The sequence below is a fragment of the Felis catus genome, chromosome D3, assembly GCF_018350175.1.
Source record: "Felis catus isolate Fca126 chromosome D3, F.catus_Fca126_mat1.0, whole genome shotgun sequence".
In the NCBI taxonomy this organism is placed as follows: domain Eukaryota; kingdom Metazoa; phylum Chordata; class Mammalia; order Carnivora; family Felidae; genus Felis; species Felis catus.
Genome location: NC_058379.1, coordinates 86,142,540 through 86,165,927, shown reverse-complemented (window position 1 = coordinate 86,165,927; position 23,388 = coordinate 86,142,540). Strand labels below are relative to the sequence as shown.

The 23,388-nt window shown below is 36.1% G+C and overlaps 1 protein-coding gene across 1 annotated transcript in view; it reads right to left on the bottom strand.

Annotated features, from left to right (window-relative positions):
* The window catches only part of DOK6 (docking protein 6), a 371,728-nt gene that overhangs the window by 131,536 nt on the left and 216,804 nt on the right, over positions 1 to 23,388 (bottom strand). Inside the window, exon 5 of the mRNA XM_023242093.2 lies at positions 9,604 to 9,793. Coding sequence (XP_023097861.1) covers positions 9,604 to 9,793 — 190 coding nt within the window. The remainder of the gene's footprint in view (positions 1 to 9,603; positions 9,794 to 23,388) is intronic.

Here is a 23,388-nt window from a genome sequence, read left to right as displayed (position 1 = left end):
TATGTTTAATTTTACATAAAAATACACCCAAATTGCTTTCCTAAATGGGTATACCATTTTACATTCCCACCAACACATATATGAGGACCTTCTTGTTAACACTTGGTATTAGCAGATTTTTTTTTTTAATTTTAGCCATTATAATAAGTAGATATTTGTATCTCATTGTGGGTTTTATTTGTATTTCCCTAATGACTAATTAGGTTTGGCAACTTTTAGTGTGATTATTGGTCAAACAAATACCTCCTTTGACAAAATGTCTGCGCAAATCTTTTGCCTATTTTTTAAATTACAGGTTGTATGTTTGCTTATTACTAAATTTTGAAGTTCTTTATATTCTGGATACAAATTCTTTGTCAAATATGTGACTTCTAAATCTTTCTCTAGAACTATGTCTTATCTTTTCATTCCCTTAAAAGTGTCTTTTGCAGAGCCAAGTTTTAAATTTTGATACAGTTCAGGGGTGGCTGGGTGGCTTAGTCATTTAAGTGTCAGACTTCGGCTCAGGTCATGATCTCAGGGTTCATGGGTTTGAGCCCCACATCAGTCTCTGTGCTGGCAGCTCAGAGACTGGAGCCTGCTTCGGATTCTGGGTCTCCCTCTCTCTCTCTGCCCTCCCCTGCTCATGCTCTGTATCTGAAAAATAAATAAATGTTAAAAGAAATTTTTTAGGAGCGCCTGGGTGGGTCAGTTGGTTGAGCATCTAACTTCAACTCAGGTCATGATCTCACAGTTCATGAGTGTGAGCCCCACATCAGGCTCTGTGCTGACAGCTCAGAGCCTGGAGCCTGCTTCAGATTCTGTGTCTCCCTTTCTCTCTGCCCCTCCCCAACTTATGCGTGCGTGCATCCACGCTCTCTCTCTCTCTCTCTCAGAAATAAACATTAATAGATAAATACATAAATAAAAAAAGATTTTTTAAAAAATTTTATACAGTTCAGTTTACATATATATATTTATCTTATTTATATATATTATATATGTTATATATATTTTTATATATAACATTTATATATATATATTTATATTTATACATAGATATATTTTTTTAGGTCATGGTTTGGTGTTATATTTAAGAGCTCTCTGTCTTATCTTTCCTTTTAACTAATTGGTCATGCATTAGAGAAGGAAGGACCTCTCTCTGCATTCATGAACAAAATGGTTTAGGAATAAATTATGTCTACCTGTGACATCACAGAATCCTTGCTTATAGCACACATAACTGCTTCCATTAACCATCTTACCAAAGGAGTCACATTACCATAAGTATTGTTTTACATTTTTAATTGTTAAAATCTGTAACCAGATTTTCCCTAAGCTTCCAAATAAAGACAATATTATCAAAGTTAGTTAAGACATATATTTTAAGCACCAGTTTTGTTATAGTAAGCATTATGCTGAAGAGGGAGGTTATGTTTTGAACAATAATTTTCTAAAAAAGGATTTGGGGTTTCACTTGAATTTCGTTATGCAGCCATTTGAACTCATTCTGATGTTTGCTTGTAATATTTATGAGGTTATATGAAGTGCAGATGCCACATCAGCAGTTAAAAACATAATTTTGCCTTCCACAGGATAAAATGGCACACAATCCTGAATCCTATGACTTCCTCTGCAGGTCTGGATGTCTTTTCTGGGTTTTTTTTTTTGAGAAAAATAAGCTGCATGGTAAATTGGTGGTTTTTTACTCTCAAAATGCAAACTTATAATCATTATGGTACAAGAGCAATTGCTCTAAGCTGGCATGACACTGTGAATGCATCTCCCAAACACCATGCTTCTCCAGGAACAATTCGCACCGAAAGCTTCCTGGTCTTTGTTCTCCTGTTCCCATGCCTGCCATGTGCTCCCTCAAGTTCACGGTGTAGGATCATAATCATGAGGATGTGTGAGGTATGTTCCCCCAGAAAGAATGATCTAGCTCCTCTCCTGTTTATTTTTATATTTTGTTGGTACAGAAGAATTTAACAATGCATTTGAAAAAAGTCTGTCAGTGAAAAAAAGGTATATTTTGGCATATCCAATTTATTAGTTTCCAGTACATGCAGTAGTATAAATAAATGGCGAAAAATGGCTACCAAATAATATGCTTTGTGCAAAAAAGCCAATAAAAGAAAACCCAGAAAATGCAGATCTTCAAGGTTTGCTGGGATGACTGGCTAGGTCTCACCTGCCAATCTGTCCTTTAAATTGCCTTCATCACCCACTCTCCCCCTCCCCTCCCCCCCCCCCCCCCCCCCCCCCCGGGTCCTGACTCAGGGAACACAATGTCCTGCTTTTATTTCCCTGGATCAAGCATGGCCAGACTTTCTGTCCTTGGCTTCCTTTCACAAGAGTGGGATTGTCTGAAATTTACAAAATAGATGCCTAAAACAATGGTCAATAGTCCAATTATTAAAGGGCAAAGGACACCCAAATTTAGAGAAGGAAAAAAATACAAATGAACACTATATGCAAGGACAGACCTCCAATCATAAAGATAAAGACCAAAATGAAAAGAACAAAGATGATGTCAAAGTCCTTGATTGAAATAGAAACATCTTAAATCATCATTTTAGTGCTTGTGGTTATAGGGTCAAAAAGAGCCGTCTCTTTGCCCCATTAGAGGATGTATGAATTGATATGACTTTCCTTGAAAGCAATTTGCTCTTTTGTGAAGACGTTGAAAACATTCACGTCCTTTGACCCAGTAGGACTTTAAAAAGGCTTTGCTAAAGAAATAATCAGAGATTTGCACAACTTTTCACAGATGGTCAGTGGGGCTTTATTTAGAATAGTTTATTTTGGAAACATCTTAATGTTACATTAATGATGGCATAGCCATATGTGCAGAGGCCACACAGCCATTAGAATCTTGATTTTAAAGGACTCAGAGATGACTTCTCAGTATCATATTAGGTGAAAATGAAGGATAAACATCTTTAGTTACATCAATTTTAAAATATACTGGAAAGAAGTACATCAAGATATTCAAAGCAGTTATCTTAGGATGGAGAAACTATGAGTGAGTTTTAAGCTTTTCTTTCCAACATCTCCTTCAAGTCTGTATTAACTTTTTAATCAGACAATATAGGTATCAAAAAAAATTCTCAATACGAAGGAAAAATGGAGACTGACATAGAGAATATAGAAAGCGTACCACCTGGACAGGTTACAAAAACAGATTTCTGATCTTGTAGTACCTCTCTAGGAATAAAGGCCTAGTTGTACCTCACAGCTTCAAGACTCCCTGTCCACAGAGTGCCTGAGGCTCTTTTTCCTTCCTTGGCCCCATTCCTTCCAGAGGAAGTATTTTATTATAAAAGTAACAAATGCTTGTTGCCAAACATCCAAACGGCATGAAAGAATATAACATAGACCGATCATAGACTGGTTAATGTTCTATTTTCTTTTCCCACAATTTGTTTCACATGGAAAACACTGGAGCATAACTTGCAGATAATAATACCAATATTAAAAAAATAAGAATGCCAATATTTAGTAAACAATTCTGTGTGTTTTGACACACGTCAGGATATAGGACATTTTTCGTCACCCCCCAGATTTCCTTAGTTGCAGTCCATTCTCTCCCAACCTCAACCTCAGTGCCAGGCAACCACTGATCTGCTTTCTGTCCCTATAAATTAAGTTTTGCCTCTTGTAGGGTTTTCTGGAAATGAAAACATACATATTGCTTAGAATGTTTTTGAGATCCACCTACATTGAGTGTCCCGGGTAGGTGGTATTCTGTTGTGTAACTACATTATAATTTGTCTGTCCACTTATTGGTGGACATTTAAATTGTTTCCAGTTTTGGACTGTTACACATGAAGTTGCTCTGACCCTCCCAACACAAGTATTCATGTGTTGTTTGGGGGCAGTTGGTAGGTAACTATCAGACAAGATCGGGCATGTTCAGGGTGGTATGGCCGCAGACAGTTGATAGGTAAGTATCTAGGAGTAAAATTGCTCTGTCATATGGTGTACGTAAAAAACTGCCAAACTCGTACTTGAAGTGATGTTCTACCTTCCATTCGTATCAGCCATGACACCGAGTCAAGAGCTGTTCCTTCTCCAGTTGATAGTGTCAGAGTTTTGTCATGTTTTCTCTTTTGCTAGAGGGGAGAATATATTGGTGTCTTCTTGTGGTTTTAACCCATATTTCCTCGGGACTCATGACGATAATAAGCATCCTTTCTTGTTTGTACTGTTTATCGGCGTATCTTCTTTTATAACTGGTCCAACATTTTTTTGCCTACTTTATGAATGGATTGTTTGCTTCTTATTTTGGGTTGAGAGTTCTTTAAGGATCACAAATATAAACATCGTCAGACACATGATTTATGAATTTTTTTCCCTGTCTAGAGCTTGCCTTTTCATTTTCTATAAGATGTCTTTTAAAGAGTAGATGTTAATTTTGATGAAATTGTAAATATTTTTTCTTTGGATTGTGGTTTTGGTTTAGTATTTAAGAAATGTTTGCCTATTTCCAATCAAAAAGAATGAAATCTCGCCATTTGCAACTATGTGGATGGAACTGGAGGGTATTATGCTAAGTGAAATTAGTCAGAGAAAGACAGAAATCATATGGCTTCACTCATATGAGGACTTTAAGAGAACATAAGGGAAGGGAAACAAAAAGAATATAAAAACAGGGAGGGGGACAAAACAGAAGAGACTCATAAATATGGAGAACAAACTGAGGGTTGCTGGAGGGGTTGTGGGAGGAGGGATGAGCTAAATGGGTAAGGGGCACTAAGGAATCTACTCCCGAAATCATTGTTTCACTATATGCTAACTAATTTGGATGTAAATTTAAAAATAAAATAAAATAAAATAAAATAAAATAAAATAAAGAAATGTTTGCCTATTTCAAGGTTACAAATATTTTCCTCTGTTTTCTGTTATAGATTTTATAATTTTAGTTTTGTTATGTAAATATATATGCATTTGGAGTTTGGTGGAGTGTATTAGCTTGAGCTGCCATAACAAATAACCATGGACAAGGGGGCTTAAAGAATAGACATTTATTTTCACATACTTCTGGAAGCTGGAAGTCCAAGATCAAGGTGTCACTATGGTCAATTTCTGGTGAGGATTCTCTTTGTTTCTTGTAGATGGCCACCTTCTCCTTGTGGCCACCTCACATGGCAGAACAGAGAAAGCAGCTTTCTGGTATCTCTTCTTATAAGGACCTTAATCCTACCATGATGCCCCACCCTCATGGTCTCATTTAAACTGAATTGTCTTCCAAAGGCCCCAAAATCTCAGCTCCAAATACCATCACACTTGGGATTAGGGCTTCAATATATGAATATTGCTGTGGGGGCAGGGGAGGGGAGCACAATTCAGAATTCAGTCCATGCAAGTGAGGTAAGAGCTGAGGTTCATGTTTCTCCTAATGAGTATCTGGTTGTTCCCACCCCATTTGTTTCTTTTTCACATTAAATTAACACAGCAGATTAACAAATAAATAAATCGGCCATATATGTAGGTGTCCATTTTGAACTCTTCATTCTTTTCTGGTGATTGTTAGGTCTATTCTTATGTCACTATCACATAGTCTTGATTATTGTGGCTTCATAACAAGGATAAAATAGGGTAGTAGAAATCCATCAGATATGTTCTTTTCCAAATTGCTTTTGCTACTCTAGGTCTTTTGTAATTCGAAATACCTTTTAGAATCAACTTGACATTTGATTTAGAAAAGTCATTTGGGATTGTTGACATTAAAATGAATGTGCCCATTGATTTGGAGAGGACTGTTATCTTATGAATACAGCGTCTTCCAATTCACAAATGTGGTATATACCTTCATTTATTTTGGCCTTCTTTAATTTCTTAGTCATATTTTGTGGTTTTCAATGTATAGGTCTTGCACATATTTCGTTAAAATAACCTATACATATTTCATATTTTTATGAGATTAGAAGAGATATTTAAAACATTTTCCCTTCCAATTATGCATTGCTTATATATAAAATAAAATTGATTTTTATATATTGACCTTATATGCTGCAACCATGCTAAATTCACTTCTTAGTTCTAGTAGCTTTTTGTCTAGATTCCTTTAGGTTTTTTCCCTTAATGTACTTAAGGGTAAGGAAGTTTGATTTTCATTGCTCTACACTCTGATTTTCCCGCAGGCAATACTATTGGAGTGTAACTCATTCCAAAGAATTACACACAGTAAATGAGAGAGTTCTTGTATATCTGCTGACTCTTCAATGAAATAGGCACCTAGTAACCCATAAAATTATGCTCCAAGCACCAGTTAGCACAAAGACAGACGTTCGGTATTTTCCCCTTATTTGTACTCTGAAGTCTTGCTGTACCAGACCCATTTCCGCCTCAAATTCCTGACTCATGACAGGTAACACTGATTTTTATTCTCAGACACTGAGTTTCTAATGATTTTTCCAGCATTTGAATGCCGGCTTCTCCCAAGCTTTTTGCTTGGCTCATCTCTCCCCACATTTCCAGTTTTGGCTAAGGATGTGCCTTAGCAGAGTTCTCTAAGAATAGAGATCTTCAGAGATAAGTAGAAGCTTCGTTCAGAAAGTGGAAAATAAATACATAATTTCTGACAAGCGTACGTAATCATGGTTTCTTAAATGCCCATCGCGTGACAGTACTGTGCTGTGTGCTGCTTTCCGATCACAAACTCACTCAATCTCTACAAATTTATGTAGGAGGTAGAGATGATACTACTTCTAATGCAAAGAAGAAAACTGGAAGCTATTGACAAGTGACAGAGCAATGACCTAAATCTAGTTCTCTCCGATTCCCAGGCACGGCGGAGCTTGGGTGTCAAGATGATTTTTAAATATTATTATTTATTAAGAAGTTATTCTGATAAAAAGTGTAGAAAAAAATTATCTCCTAAACCAACAAAACTAAACAAACAAGAAAACAAAAATAAAACATAAAAGCCTTGAAGACTGTGGTCCTTACCTACTCTGATATGTTTTATTTTTTAATGTATCTTAAAATTATTAAAAATTACCAAGATCATAGAAGACCAATTAATAGTGACTGTCAGATAAACCAAGTTGCACATCAGGTAGTTGGATGTTTTGGTTGAGAATATCAACTTAAACACTGTTGGAAAGCCAGTCTGTTCCCCTTAAAGACTTTGAAGAATCAAGAATGAAACTGGCAAAAACTAATGTGAACATTTATAAATGGAGTGAAAATTCTCCATAACCGCCATAAAAGAAAAAGAAACCTTACTGTTATTCAAAATCCTGAGAAGATGCCTTCTGAAATGAGGGGATAGACAGGTAACAGTATAGAGGCTCCTCAAAAATTAAAAATGGAAATACCATATGATCTAGTAATCACACCACTGGGTATTTCCAAAGAAAATGAAACCACGAATTCAAAAAGATGTATACACCCCTATATTTAAAACACCATTACTTATAATAGCCAACATGTAGAAGCAACCAAAATGCCCATTCACAGATGAGTGGATAAAGAAGATGTGGTATGTTCCCACCTCCTGCACACTCATATATACGCGATAGACTTAGCCTTTAAAAAGAATGAAGTTTTGCCATTTGCAACAAGAATGGACCTAGAGGGTGTTATGCTAAGTGAAATAAGTCAGACAGAAAAAGACAAATGCCATATTATTTCTCTTATATGTGGAATCTAAAAAACAAAACAAAACAAACGAGCAAACACACAAACAAACACACACCAAACAGACACACAAATACAGAGAACAAACTGGTGGTTGCCAGAAAGCCGTGGGACAGGGAGAATGGAAACAGATGAAGATTAACTTCTGGTTATGAAATAAAGTAAGTGAGTCATGGAAGAAAAGTACAGCACAGGGCATATAGTCAGTAACATTGTAATAACACTATATGATGACAGATGGTGACATGGTGACACCCTTATCATGGTGAGCACTGAGAATGCATGGAATTATCAAATCGTTATGTTGTAACCCTGAAACCAATATAACATTGCATGTCAACTATATGTTAATAATAAATAATAAAAAAAAAGAAAATAGGAAAATAGGAACACCTAGGAGAAAAATCCAGAGGAGGGAATTTTGGGGGTAATGTTATTAAGTAATGAAAATAAACCATCACTTTTTTTCTATACATACATTAACTTTTATGACCAGTAAAAAAAAAATGTATCGGAAACCTTAGGTCAGTGAGTAAGTTATAATCCCTTTTTCATAACCCTATAAATTTTAAAATAGTATACATGCCCCAAAATATTCATTTTCTTAAGAGAATTATTTCCTAACAGTTATCTAAAATGTGATTACTCTTATTACTGTCAATATCTAGGCAGATTGGAAATGGACAGTTGAGTGAACTCATAACCACTAAGTAACCACAGGATTGGAGCCTCTTAGAGAAATCAGTGTAGTAGAGGGTTTAATATAACCTAGTGCAAAACTGAGTGGTAGAATTACTTCAGCTCAGCTCAGCTTATTTTCTCCTCTCCGCTTAAAATTCTAAAAAATATATGGCCTTGACCTAACCTAGATGGATATTGTCAGAACCTGACCTTGAATAAGTATTTAGTAGTTTTGTAAGAACAAAGTTATGAAATTAAGATTGCTGTATCAAGTACAATAAAACTTTGCTAAAATTATCTTATAATGTTACAGATTCATTTTCAGAATGTGATAAATCATGTCCCCAGTGTGAAGACTGATACGTTAAACATCTCTTACTATACAGAATCCCCAAATCTAAGTAGGTCTTGTCTTGTATATGTGACAACAATATCACAAAGGGGTAGGGGTCATTGCGCAAAGATATTCACTTAGCTGGTTGAAGCTCATGTCTAAACTTCTGTCTGTAAATTGTGATTATGAAACAACCACTCATTTAAAACATTTATGGATTCCAATCATATGCTATAATTAAGAAACCAACATACTTGCTTTTGACATACTGTATTTAAAATCTGTGTTATACATTTCATATGTTACATATTTGAAAATATTTCTTCAGTCACTCTGAATTAACATTTACACTTAATTAATGTTAACATAAAAATCTAGATAAATGAGTACTGGATTAATTTATCGGCAATAATAATATCGGCAGTATTAAAATGTAATATTTAAACAATTTAATATAAAACTCCTTTCAAAATTTTTTTGCTTATAAAGAACTCACAAAAATAAGGCTAGTAGGGACATGTTGAATTTTATGGGACAGTGAATTTTATTGCACTGATAATATGATTGGATACACTAAAAATATAGTATTGTAATAATATTGCAAACTATATGGCATGATAGAAATAATTATGAAATCAGTTTGAGGCCAGTGTAAAAGACTGAAATTTTTAGAATGGGGTAATTAACCTGTCATAGAATGAACACACTTTATTTAGATTATCAACACGAATCTGAGGAGGGCACCTCCTCTGAGGTTGGAATGACCACTGGGTGTTGTATGGAAACCAATTTGACAATAAATTTCATATTAAAAAAAAAAACAAAAAAGGATCTGGAGAAATTATATATTTGGTCATTTCTACCCTTTCTAAACACAGTGGTCATCCTGGGCAGATGGACAGAACCTTTCCTTCAGGAGTTTATTTTTCACCCACCCCCTGCTTGTGACACTTAGAGCTTACCTTCCTGACTCAAAGGTGAACCACGTTGAGTCCCGTCCATATCTCCTCAGTGAGCTGAGAGGCCACATCACCAGTTTGACCTTGGCATTGTGGATATCCCAGAGATAGATATTCTCATGAGTGATCTGCATTGTGCATTCGCCATAAATATCCAGATTTGGTGTAGGCATAAGGTATACATTGAATCTCTCTGCAGAGAAACAAAGAATGGTGCAAATTAAGTGAAAACAGGTATGAGTCTTTATGGTAGCACTGTATTAATTTGTGGAACTACCTACAGCCTTCAGAAAACATTACTGTGTCCCTTGGGAACACCGGTACATGGTGCGAAACACTACCTTTTTCCATGTGATGTGTGAGAAAATGAGTTAATTATAATATTTTTTTTCTTTTTAGAGAGAGAATGTGCAATATGGGGAGACGGATGGGGAGAGAGAGAGAGAGAGAGACAGAGACAGAGACAGAGACAGAGAATCCGAAGCAGGCTCCACACTCAGCACAGAGCCTGATGTAGGGCTCAATCCCATGACCCTGGGATCATGACCTGAGTCAAAATCAAGAGTTGGATGCTCAACAGACAGGGCCACCCAAGCACCCCAGTTAAACTATTCTTAATCAATAATTCATTCACTCACTCATTCTACCCTTTGTGTTGCGTTGTGTTCTCTGTGGTGAGGATGAAATGGTGAAATTGTACAATGGAAACATAAGGGTAAAAGCTAAGTGAGGTCTCTGCCAAAATGATGCTTAGTGTCTGCTACTTCACACAATCTTAAATGCAAGCCATATATATAACTCCTGCGAGGAATGTCTTATTTAATTGAAGGAAGAATTTACTCAATTTTACCTTCGTGTTATGAAGCTTTTAATGCACACCTAGACTGACTCTCAAAACACATTGTATTCACAGTCACATTCAGCATATGATAATTGCAGATAGCCATTATTTACTTCTGCAGGACTTCAGATATTGTTTTGTTAAGCAAAACAAACATATATAGCCACTTTCATTCTTGGGTATTCTACAGTTGAAAATCTGACTATCAGGCAACAATCCCAAACCTTGCTTTATAACTTGTGTATCTCAAAGGCTACTGCAAAGTTCCACAGTCCTTGATCCCCATTTAAATGCATCAGATGCACTTTATAAAAAATAAGGTTAGTTCATAAGTTCCAGGCAGCAAAGAACTTGGTATGACCTATAAAATATCCCCAATTCCAAGCACCACATTCTTGGTTTATAGCAAGCAATCAATAAATAAGCATTGGTTAACTTATAGGAATGAAATAAATATATCCCATGACGAATATGCACCACAAGAATTGAGGAATTATAAAAAGAATAATGTCATGATAATAAAAAGTTTAAGAACTGCTGGCAGATACATCTTTGTGAGTTTGAATTTAATTGTGAATCGTGCTTGAAAGGCAGTGCTGTTGAATTAATGATTTTGAGAGGCATAATGGTGCAGCTGCAGTTGAGAAAGGATTGATATGTTTAAGAATGTGCCATCATCCATCATAATGCCACCATTTGAAATACTGAGTGTTTATTGGTACTGAGCTGGAATTGTCTATATAATAGAAAGAATCTTTTCTGTGGCAGGTACTTTGCAGAGAATTGCTTTGCTGATGCCAAAAAACAAAACAAAAAATTCAGATTCCAAATGGGTTAAATTTAATTTAAGCATGATAGCTTGAAATGTAGTAACCAAATGGATCATATTTATATTCAAGTGTCTAGATATTTTTGACCAGAATAATCTAATTCAATTTTTTACTTGGATTATTGACCCATAAAACTAATATGTATATGGATTTCACATTCATATCCTCCAGAAAAGAAAAACAAGATAAATTACATAGCTGAAGCAATGAAGAAAGATCATTGCCCCATTAATTATCTGCAATAAAAAGTATATATATATATATATATATATATTCCATAAATCTTAAAATTCTTGTGTACAATCAAAGTAAAGTCTCAATATTTTGCATTAAATACATCACTCACATTGCCACCACATTTCACATACCAATGGGATTACAAGTAGCAGAACAAAGGGACCTGATCTCATGTAAGAGTATAAATGAAAGTTGGACCCAACAGAATGACTCATGCATACAGATAATGCGTGAATAGAAATCTTTTCTTTGGCCAAGACCCTTTTGATGTTCAGCTTTTACATTTGGAAGTAATCGTATGTCAGTGGCATCTGTTGAGCAGAGGTAAAATACTTTTGTTATAAAAATGGAATGTAAAACATTCCTCTAAATTCCTTCCTGTCTATCAATTACAGAGTCTGAAGATAGCAACCAAAGAATCACTGCCAACATGCCAAGAAATAACACTTCTTGTAAAATATTGAAATAAACATCATTAACCAATTTTAGTGTTGCTTAAGGCTTCATTGACCCTTGATATTCACACCCATAGTTTGATATCTGAAAAAAAATCATGTAAAAAAAATAACCCTGACATCATGTGTCCTCGAAATGGATGACACATGAAAAATCACCTATAACCCATGGAGTATTACAGAGGACCCAAAGAACCATTGCATTTTCACTGAAATATCTGTGTGCTCTAATGTAAGCAGATAAAACCTAGAAAAAATAAACAGAGAAAGGGTACAATCATCACAATGGACATTAAAGAAATATGGAACTGGAAAACTGAAAAATAATGAATAATTGAATTTCATACGATTCACATGATATAGGGCTCTAGATGTCAAAATTGGTGAGGCACATTTACAAAAAAAATACATAGATATCAGATAACCTGCCCCAAGGGACTCCTTCCTAGGCCAGCTGTAGGTGATATCAAGCAGGTAAAATGTATTGCCGTGACCTTCTTGTCTGCCTTCCACTCCCCCAGGCTTCACACACTTTGCTACCTAGCAACTCATGGTAAGCCCTTCTTGTTAATGTCTAGAATGTGCCAACCTTCCTTTTGATACTATTTCTTTCATCCCACAAAAAGGATTATTCTAAGAAATTTTATTTTTGGTTTTTAAATATTCAAAATCTATTTCATCCTAATGGGTAATTTCCAAGGATTTGAGATTCAATTAAAAAGTAGACTAATTTAATCCAGCAGAGAATGAAGGCAGCTCAAGTTATCTAGTAAATTCTTCTTTGATTCCATTTTCATGGAAAAAAATCTTCCCACATTTACAAGGAGTGAATCATTTTGTGCCCTTAGTAATGTAAAATATATTCTGCTTCACTAAAATTTGTGATGGTTTTCACTGGAAAGACCATTTCAATGTGAAATAGCTAAAATTGGCCCCCCCCGAAGTGACTTTTTAAACTATTTAACTTTGTGAAATAATTGTATGAGGCAGGTGTTTTAACCACCCTCTTATCATGTCACCTTCTCACATAAGAGCCTACCTTTGGGTTTTACTGCTGAGAGCGCTGATTTTCAGACGTTAATGTGCATCAAAATTACCTGAAGGGCTTGCTTGAGCATAGATTGCTGGGCGCACTCCACCCTTCTCATTTTTGATACAGTAGGTCCAGGCCGGGCCGTTCAATTTGCATTTCTACTTGTTTCCAGAGGATGTTGATGCCGCTGCCCTGGGGACCACACTATGAGAAATGCTGATGTGAAGAACCCATTTTAGAGTATTGCCAAGGAAGTAGTGGCATCAGAGGAACTACGAGGGATGCTTTGAAAGTGATACTATGTTCCAGTAGAACAAACCAGCACACTTAATTCAAAGCTGTTCTTTAATTTCTGCTCAAATAGACTAATCCCATCTCTACTGACTCATGACCGATCTGGCAGGAAAGAATTCTTATGCCAGTTGGAACAAAAGAAGTGAGAGGCATAGGAAGAAAGGAGGTCTATGAAAGTTTTCAATTCATCAAGATATGTATGTATATTCCAATTATTTTATTTATTATTATTATTATTCTTATTTGAGAGAGAGTGGGGGGGGGGGCAGAGGGAGAGAGAGAGAATCTTAAGCAGGCTCCACACTCAGCATGAAGCCTGACACAGGGCTAGGTCCCATGACCTTGGGATCATGACCTGAGCTGAAATCAAGAGTTGGATGCCCAACTGACTGAGCCACCCAGGCGCCCCTCTGACTATTTTCTTTTAAGGTAATCAACAATAACAGAACACTGTTAAGACACACTAAACACACTTCCAAGCACCCAAAAGAATTAGGAAATAAACTAAGCTGTTTAGTGTGTCTGCTGAAGCAGACACAGAAACTAGCTGTTTAAATGCAATATCCTAAACCATGGATAAAAATTCTACCAACATTAAGTCTTGTGAAGACTGCTGAATATGTGAAGAGAGAAATATTTGAAAAGGTTAAATAAAAAAAATTAGATTAAAATGTACTCAGACATATGGAACTATAGAATTCTAGAGTGGAAAAAAAATTCCAAACGGTGCCCATGAGATTGTATTTTGAGAAAATTTTGGTTTATATAATGGCCAACATATGAGAAAGCATAATTTAATTTTAAATGGCCAAAAACAATAGCAAGGTGAAATATTTACAAAATGATTCGTTATGTCCAACAAAGATGCTTCTTACTATATTGAATCTGCTATTGCATTTACAAGGGCATTTCTACTCTAGGGGTGGATTAAGAGGTCCAAAGGAATAGACTACACCCCAAAAGGCCTGGGACCAGAGTCCAGGTGGGAACCACAAGAACAGTCCAAGGGGACTACAAAACAAGGTTTGGTCAAATTGAATTGGACAAGGTCTGGCAAGAAAGGGTAGCTACACTCAGGAGAAATGGTTCTGGAAAAGGCATAGTGAGACCTCGGGTGATGTGTGAAGATTGAATGGGTCATCAGCTCTGAGAAAGACAGAAACCTTTCTTTCTCAGCCAATGAGGTTTTAAATGGATCTGGTTTGAGGCAGGAACATTCCAACTATAGCTATTAGCTTGAGCCTGACAGGTGGAGACAAGTGGAGCATGCAGGGGCTGTAGGAAACAGAGCATCAGAGTTACATTTTGGTTTTTTTTAGCGTTTTTTTTATTTTTAATTTTTAAATTATTTTTTTAAGTTTATTTATTTGAGAGAGAGAGAGAGAGACAGAGCATGAGTGAGTGTATGCAGGGGAGGGGCAGAGAGAGAGAATCCCAAGTAGGCTCTGGGCCATCTACATGGATTTGGATGCAGGCCTCGATTCCATGATCCTGGGATTATGACCAGAGCCCAAATCAAGATTCAGATGCTCAACTGACTGAGACACCCAGGCACCCCAGATCAGAGATGCAAGTTTCTAACATGAAGCAAAACATCATCTAGTGAGTAATAGAATACGACAGGATGATGAACTCTTTGACCAGTTTGTTGATAATTTCCATCTCGTAACATTGCAAATGGAAAATTGGTTTTAAAGGAAGAACCATACTAACAACAAACACATGTGCTCCCTTATAATTAATTGGAGTATTTTTTAAATGTTTATTTATTGTTGAGAGCAAGTACAGGTAGGGGAGGGGCAGAGAGAGAGGGGGTCAGAGGATCCAAAGCGGGCTCTGAGCTGACAGCAGAGAACCCAATGTGGGGCTTGAACTCATGAACCCAACCAAGAGATCCTGACCTGAGCTGAAGTCGGATGCTCAACCGCTGAGCCACCCAGGTGCCCCTGGAGTATTCTTTAAAATATAGGCTTTTGGAAGGTAGGTATTAAATAATTTTGTGCGTCTAGCACATAGTGAACATTCAGCTCACTGTGGCTGCCTGAACACAAAATGCATCTTTTGCATGTTAGTTACTTAGACTAAATTTGGGAAATGTCTATCGGATGTCAATTCATTCCTTTTTTTTCAAAGAAGGATTCTGATAAGTTTCAATTGTTAGCTGATTGCAGGACACTCATATCCTTTCTATCCATCCCACTTCTCCTGATACTTCAGAAGGTTGGGTCAAAAAAAGGACGGAACATGGAACTAAGTATTATGCCTAAATGTTTGGAAACCAAGAAATCTGTAAATATTAACACCCACCTGGTGTTCCACAGGGAGATGTTAAATTTTACAGGAACTTCAGCGAAGCAGGTTAGTGTGAGCTCCTCATCTTTTACCTTCTCTTCCTTTTAAATTCCAAGCACAGCTCAAAAGGAGAAGCCCCGCAAAAAGAAAAGAATTCTTTAGCTCTTTGGCGACATCCCTAATTTTCTGAATTTCATTTCCAGGATCTTCCAGAGAGTAGAGGCTTATATATTTGTTGAAGTTCATTAGCGAAAATGTGTAGGTATTATTTTAATTATATAGCTTAAAGAAAATTAATAATTACATCTAATATACATATAAAATAATTACATATATGTAAAAACTGATCTTGTCATGATTAGCAATAGCTATAAATAATTGGTTAATTCATTTATAATTCTGGATTTCACTTAGTTGTTTGTATGAGCCAGTGATTCCTCAAAGTAACACTCACTCTATATGCAACTTACTGCTCACGATAACTTTAAATATTTAAGGGAGAGAGAATTAAATTGTTTTTTTCCAAAATGTCACGTGATCAGAAAAGTCACTGTTTATGGAAAGCATTTGTTTAAATTAAATTTATTACTGCAGCTGGTTCATTAAAAGATCCAAACTTTGTTGTCTCATCAAATGCGGAAACGTATCTTGTCTTGTTGGTGACCTTTATCTTCCTTCTCACATGGCCATCATGAACAGCTGTAACCCACATCTTGCAACCTGTCCTCAGACTTATCGTGGTGAGTTTGCATCTCCAAACTCTTGTCCCCCGAACTCTCTTGAGCACTGGTACCAGCCTGGATGGGGCGACCAGATTCTACAGCTCCATCACCACAGGCAAGTTGGGGGGGTCCTTGACCCAATCTGGCAAGCAATCCAAATTCTGTGAGTAGTTCTTTTGCTTCTCTGGTGCTTGGAGGGAGATGTGTTCCTCCTTGCTGCCCTCCTCCTGTGAAAGACCTTCAAAGACTCCTCTTCAATTAATCTTCCAGCCTGATCTTTAGAATTTCATGGTACTGTTCACCCATCAGCCACTGCTCTGGGGCTACAGAACATTTCTGAGACAGCAAGAAAGCCTCATTCTCTGCTCTATAGTTAACAATTGTTACATAACAATTCAAAGCATGAAATTTTAATATTAGCACTATATTAATAAGCAGTTCACTAAATATTATTTAGTCCCAGGACCAGAGCCATTGGTCTAATATTAAGCATCAATGAATAAATTCATTCAGAATCTGGTATCTGAGAAACTGACCATATGCTCTGGAGTGCAGAATGTATCACTACTCATCTCAGTTTGAAATCTAGGTTCACACCATTGTTTGAGGTAGACTGCCTTGTTTTTAACAGTTATATGAAGTGTTAAGGAATTAAACAGAACTAGATATTACCCAGAAAATAATGAGATTTTTCAATATCATTCTGAATTTTATATTCTTGTCTCCAACTTTCTGTAATATTGGGATATTGCAGTGGTCAGCCTTCAATTTCAGCAGCTTTAGAAATGGAGCCACACTGAGAAGGCAGATATCTGCACATTTAGACACATCCTGATATCTGTATAATACAGACACACCAGGAATGAAACAAAGCATGATTTATACTCATCGAGATGTGAAGAACTCTTCAGAAATTGTGACTTCATTTTTACCACAGTGCTGAAATTTGTCCAAATGTATTTTATTACAATGTGGCAATAGTAATAAATTCAGTTGCCAGATGCCATCTGCTCAATGGCCACTGTGAATTGGAACCTCTGTATTTCTTCAATCAATTGGCAGGACTTAAAACAACAGCCGTATTTTTAAATTCCCCAGCAATTAATTTAATTCCTCCTCCCCTTCCTTCTTTCCTTCCTTCCTTCCTTCCTTCCTTCCTTCCTTCCTTCCTTTTCTCCTCTCCTCTCCTCTCCTCTTCTCTCCTCTCCTCTCCTCTTCTCTCCTCTCCTTCCCCTCACCTCCCCTCCTCTCTTTTTCTCTTTTCACAAAAAAATGACTGTTGACTGAATATTATCTACATTTCCAAGTAAATCATGTTCACTCTTATAAATACAGTAAGCCATTTTAAAAATAAAATAAATTCAACTGCTATTATACCTTCCAGAGGTCATCTCTGTTAAAGCAATAGTGTATCTTAACATATAAGTAAATTCACATACAATTGTAATTATACTGAATATAAAGTATTGAACCCTTTGAATTGTACTCACTAGTATAAGAATTTTCAGATGCTATTAAATATTCCTTGGGGACATAGTTTTTAATGAATACATAATATTCCATTGTATGACTATGCCATATTTTATTTAAAATGATCTACTTGATGAATATTAAATTTATGCCAACTTTTTACTAATATAAATTAGGCTACAGTAATTTGAACTTTTAGCTCAATTTGCTGAATGATTCAGTCATTTCATATTGAGTCATAGAGTTTACTTTATTCTTATATATAAATTTTGAGTCACTTTAATATCCTTAATTATTAACTTACATCGGGCCCTAACATCTGAATCATTATATTAAATGTCATAAACTCTTTCAAGAATGACCGTGCCAAATTGATTTCCAGAATTTCCTCACCGATATATATTCCAATTAAAATATCTACTTTATACATTCATTAATATAAGTGTCCTTTGCCAGAATTTTTTAAAATTGAGTTTACTGTTACTCACGTTGGTTGTGATGATTCTATATACTAGAAATTTTCTCTACCACGTTTACGATCACAACTTCATCTTCAGGTTTTCATCATTTTGTTTATAATATTTATGTAAGCCCAGAAAGTGGAAAGTAGTTTTCTAAAAAGTCCTTTGTTATTGAAAGAAACTTAATATTCTCCTACATTTTTCGTAGCAATTTTAGCATTTTATTTTTTATATTAACTGGTATACCGAAACATAATGAAATGTTCATATGTCACTTATGATGTCCTTTCAGTTTTGACAAAAGCACATTAAGGCATACAACTTTTCTGCTCTCCAGAACGTTCCCTTATGCCATGCCCCAGAAGCTACCACCAGTCTGATTTCTAACACTGTAGGTTATTTTGGCCTGTTCTGGTAGGTTTTTGCGAGCTAGGAACACCCAGCTTCAGCATATCACTAATTTATTCCCAGTTCGTGGCTTTCCATTTTTAGTATTTCCTTTTTAATTATTTTCAGAGTTTATTTATTTATTTTAAGAGAGAGAGAGACAGAGAGAGTGAACCGGGGAGGGGTAGAGAAAGAGGGAGAGAGAAAGAATCCCAAGCAGGTCCCACAGAATCAGTGCAGAGCCCAACACAGGGCTTGAACCCACAAACCATAAGATCATGACCTGAGTCAAAACGGAGAGTGGGATGATTAACTGACTGAGCCACCCAGGTGCCCCATCTTTTTAAATTTTTTGATAATACTTTTTTGGTGACCATAGGTTTAAATTTTGATGAAGCCCAAATTATTTCTTTTTACAGTTTGCTTTCATTGTTTTATTTAAGAAATCTTGGCCTATCTCAAAGTTCCATTCATCTTAAATTGATGTTTGAGTATAGTGTGAGGTGGGGGTTGAGGTTCATGATTTCCCATAGGGATATCCAGTCACTTCACTTATTAAGGAAATTTTCCTTTTCTCATTGCAATGAGCAATGAGCTTGGGAGAAAGGACTTTGGTGTCCTTGTAAAAAATTACTAATCCATCTATGTATGGATCATTGTCTTTCTATTCTGTTCCATAGACTTCTTTGTCTATTGTCTGTCTTCATTGCTGTCAGTTGTAGTAAATCCCAAAATTTTCTAGAAAGGGTATCCATTCCAACTTGGTTTTGTCTTTTCAAGACAGTTTGGCTAGTCTTAGACCTTTCTGTTCCAAATGTATTTTGAAACTGTCCCATCAAGTTCTAAGAAAAATGCCTGGCTTCTAGGATTTTTACTGGCATTGTGTCAAATCTATAGGCTAATTTGGAGAGAACTGACATCTTGACAATACTGACTATTGCAATCATAAACACAGTTTACCATCCCACTTATTTAGATATCTTTTAATTTCTCCCAGCAATATTTAATTTTCAGTGTAGAGGTCTGTTATATACTTTGCCAATTTTATCTCTGAGTATGTGATGGTTTTTGATGATACTGTAAATGATATTTTTCTTTTCATTTTGTAATTGCTCATTACTAATATATATGGGTGTATACATATATAATCTCTCTGTAATATTCATACATATACCCATATATACAAATTTTTGCATATTAATTTTTTATCCTGTAACATCACCGAGTTCACTTGGTTATAGCTGTTTTTCTCATCGATTCCTTAGGATTTTCCAGGTACACGACCTTAGCTCCTTATTCTTTGCCAATTTTTATGATTTTACTTTATTTTCTTGTCATATTACACAAGTCAGAACTTTAAGTAGAATATGTAGAATACTGAAAACAATTGGTGAGAGAGGATATCTTTGTCTTATTCTCAATCTTATGAGGAAAGCATTCAATATCTTTATCTTAAAAATTATATTTTCTGAATGATTTCATTGATGTCCTTCATCAGTTTGAGAAAGTCCCCTTCTATTCCTACATTTTCTGAGAGTTGTTTTCACAAATGAATATTGTATTTTATCAAATGCTTTTTAAGCATCAATTATAATAATCATATAATTTATTAATATAGTGAAACATATTGATTGATTTTGGGAAATGTTTGCATTTCTGGCACATACCAATTTTGATCACAGTGTATTATCTTATAACACTTTAGTCTTCCTTTCCTAATTTTTAGAAGGATTTTGTACTTATATGCATGAAAGATACTTGTCTGCAATTTTCTTTTCTTATATTGACTTTGCCTGGTTTTAGCATCTGGGTTACAGTAGCCTCATAAAATGAGTTGTGGAATAATCACTCCTCTGTTTTCTGAAGAAGCCTTCATAGGACTGGTATTTCTTCTCCATTAAATGCTGAATAGACTTCAACATTGCAACTATGTGGGACTAGGGGTTGTGTATAGGAAGTTGTATAATAATAACTTTAATTCTTTAATTGATGTAAGGCTCTTTAGATTTTCTATTTTTTCTTGAGTCAGTTTGGAAATTTGAATCTCCGTTAAGTGGTTCAAAATTAGATTATTTTTAACCCAACATGAGAAAGGCTACATTTTATCTAATTTTATTTTTAAGTTTTTAAAAAATATCCATTTATTTATTTATTTATTTGAGACAAATAAAGAGAGAGAGAGAGAGAGGGAGAGAGGGTGTGAGTGGGGGAGGGGCAGAGAGAAAGGGAGACACAGAATCTGAAATAGGCTCCAAGCTCTGAGCTGTCAGCATAGAGCTGGAAATGGGGCTTGAACCCACCAATTGCAAGATCTTGACCTGAGCCAAAGTCGGACAATCAACCAACTGAGCCACCCAGGTGCCCCTATTGTTAAAGTTTTTATTTATTTATTTTTAGAGGGAGAGAGTGAGAGCGAGTGGGAAGGAGCAGAGAGAGAGACAGAGAAAGAGAGAGAGACAGAGAATCCTAAGCAGGCTCCCCATTGCCAGCATGGAGCCCAAGGTGAGGCTCAAACTCATGAGTTGTGAGATCATGACCACAGCTGAAATCAAGAGTCAGATACTTAACTGACTGAGTCACCCAGATGCCCCAAAAGGCTACATTTTAATAAAAAATAACTTGTTAAAATTTATTATCAACTTATTGTCAAATTATTAATGCTTTATTTATATGGCCTTGTTTTATTTTGTATCGTTCCTAACCATTTCCTTTATTATTTTAAAAATATTTTTATCCAGTGATGTTCAAAGATTTAAATTATATATTAGATTTTATTTATGAATGCTATAATCAGAGATAATATTATTTTTTTACTTATGGCAGATGGAAATGAAAAACATTTTTCCCACAACACTTTTCCCTCCAATTTTAACATCTGTTTTAATCTGAGCATTGGGAAAGACACTGTGACTACTGGAATTTTAAGTTGTGTTCAAAGAAAAATGTAGAGCTTTACAAAATCTATTAAGAAAGCAAAAAGCTGAAAATTAATGATCAAATATCCATTTCAAGAGATTTGAAAAAGAAGCTGCAAATAAACCCCAAACTGTGGAGCAACTCCTAAGGCATGAGAGCAGAGATTAATACAATTTAAAACAATGAAAAGAGGTCTACCAAATAGATACGTCTCTGATGATGCCGATTAAAAAAAAAAAAAAGCCAAACATAACTTATATGAAGTAAAAAGGGACTATCATTACAGTGTGGGCAGGTATTAAGAAGATGATTTAAGGATGTTGTGATTCAACTTATTCCAATAATTCTGAAACTTTGCAAGGAATGACTAAATCATAAAATCACTGGTAGATTCTTTTGAAGCTAATTATAATCAAGTTTATACCCAAGTTTTCAAATTTTAGTGCACATTAGGGTCACTGAGTTTGTTAAAATATAGACATGGGGCCAACATACCTTTGTCGGTATGGGTGGGGACCCAGAATTTTCTTACCTACAATCCACCTGATATGAATGTGATGGAGATGCTCACTGGTGTCCCAGATACATACTGAGTTTCCTGCCAAGCACCTGGTTCCCATGCTGGGTTTTACTTAACCCTCACAACAATCCTATGAGACACATACTATCATGATCATTTTCAAGAGTAGGAGGCTGAGATTTAGAGAATTTCTGTAACTTGATCCTGGCCCCAGAACTTAGAAGTGGAATAGAACTCAATGATACACTGAATTTTCTTGGCTACTTTTGTTGATCAGGTTCCATGCTGGACTTTCACACTCTATGCTACTTTGTTTTACTGTGACAGGAAAAAGAAATGGTTCATTAAAACTTGACTCTATCAAAAAGTGAAAACCTTGATTTACTCAAGGTTGAGTAAATCAAGGTTTTCTTTTCTTTCGGGTGTGTACGTTTGTGTTTGTTTCCTGTCAAGGGAAGATTCATTTAATCTAATCTGGGGTCGAAGTTCAATCTTGGAGTGTCCTTGCCTCTTCATCTAGGCTGGGTTGACAGTCACAGGAGTCCACAGAGGAAACGGGAGTCCCCTTATCTGGTTTGTATATATCCACATGCGCGTGAAGTTCCATCACTCTACTTTCCTGGGATATGGCAACTTCTGCTCCCAGACCCTGTCAGAAGTCCAGTGTGGGCCCGTGGGAACTCGGGCACCCCTCCAGGCCACAGTGAGTTTTGAGACAAGACTCTCTCTGTCTTCTTACACCTCTCTGGGCTCTGCTGACATCTCCCCACTATTCTTCCCATGCTTCTCATGAAGCCTAATATGGAAAATCAAATCCTAGCATTTACTCTTGAAGAAATATCCAGTTGATATGAGGAGACATAAACATGTATCTCTGTCCACCCACACTCCCACGGAAAGGGGGCAGGCAAGGCATTTACTTCTTCCTCACCATAAAACTTATTTTCAAAGTCACAAAACTTATTTTCTTCTGGCCTTCAGCTGGGAGATACCAGTAATTCTGGACTCATCATTCTCCCCTCAAAAGCTTCCTCTGTCACAGAACTACAAATGTTTTTGAAATTTGCATCTTTGTTCTCTGTGTGTACAGGGAATGTTTCCAGGGCCTAGGAAACAGGACAGAACTATCTTGGTGTCTCCATAGAGCAAGCATCTCACTTTGCAATGACATGGTTATGATCTGACAAATGGATCATTGTGCTGAGGCAATGTGGTGCAGAAGCACCATAGAGCATCCTTAGTTCCCCTGAAGCACTTATTGCAAAACGAAGCAGAAACACATATGGCATTGGCCTTTATTCCCTCGTAGTGCATGTCGAGGACCGCCAAA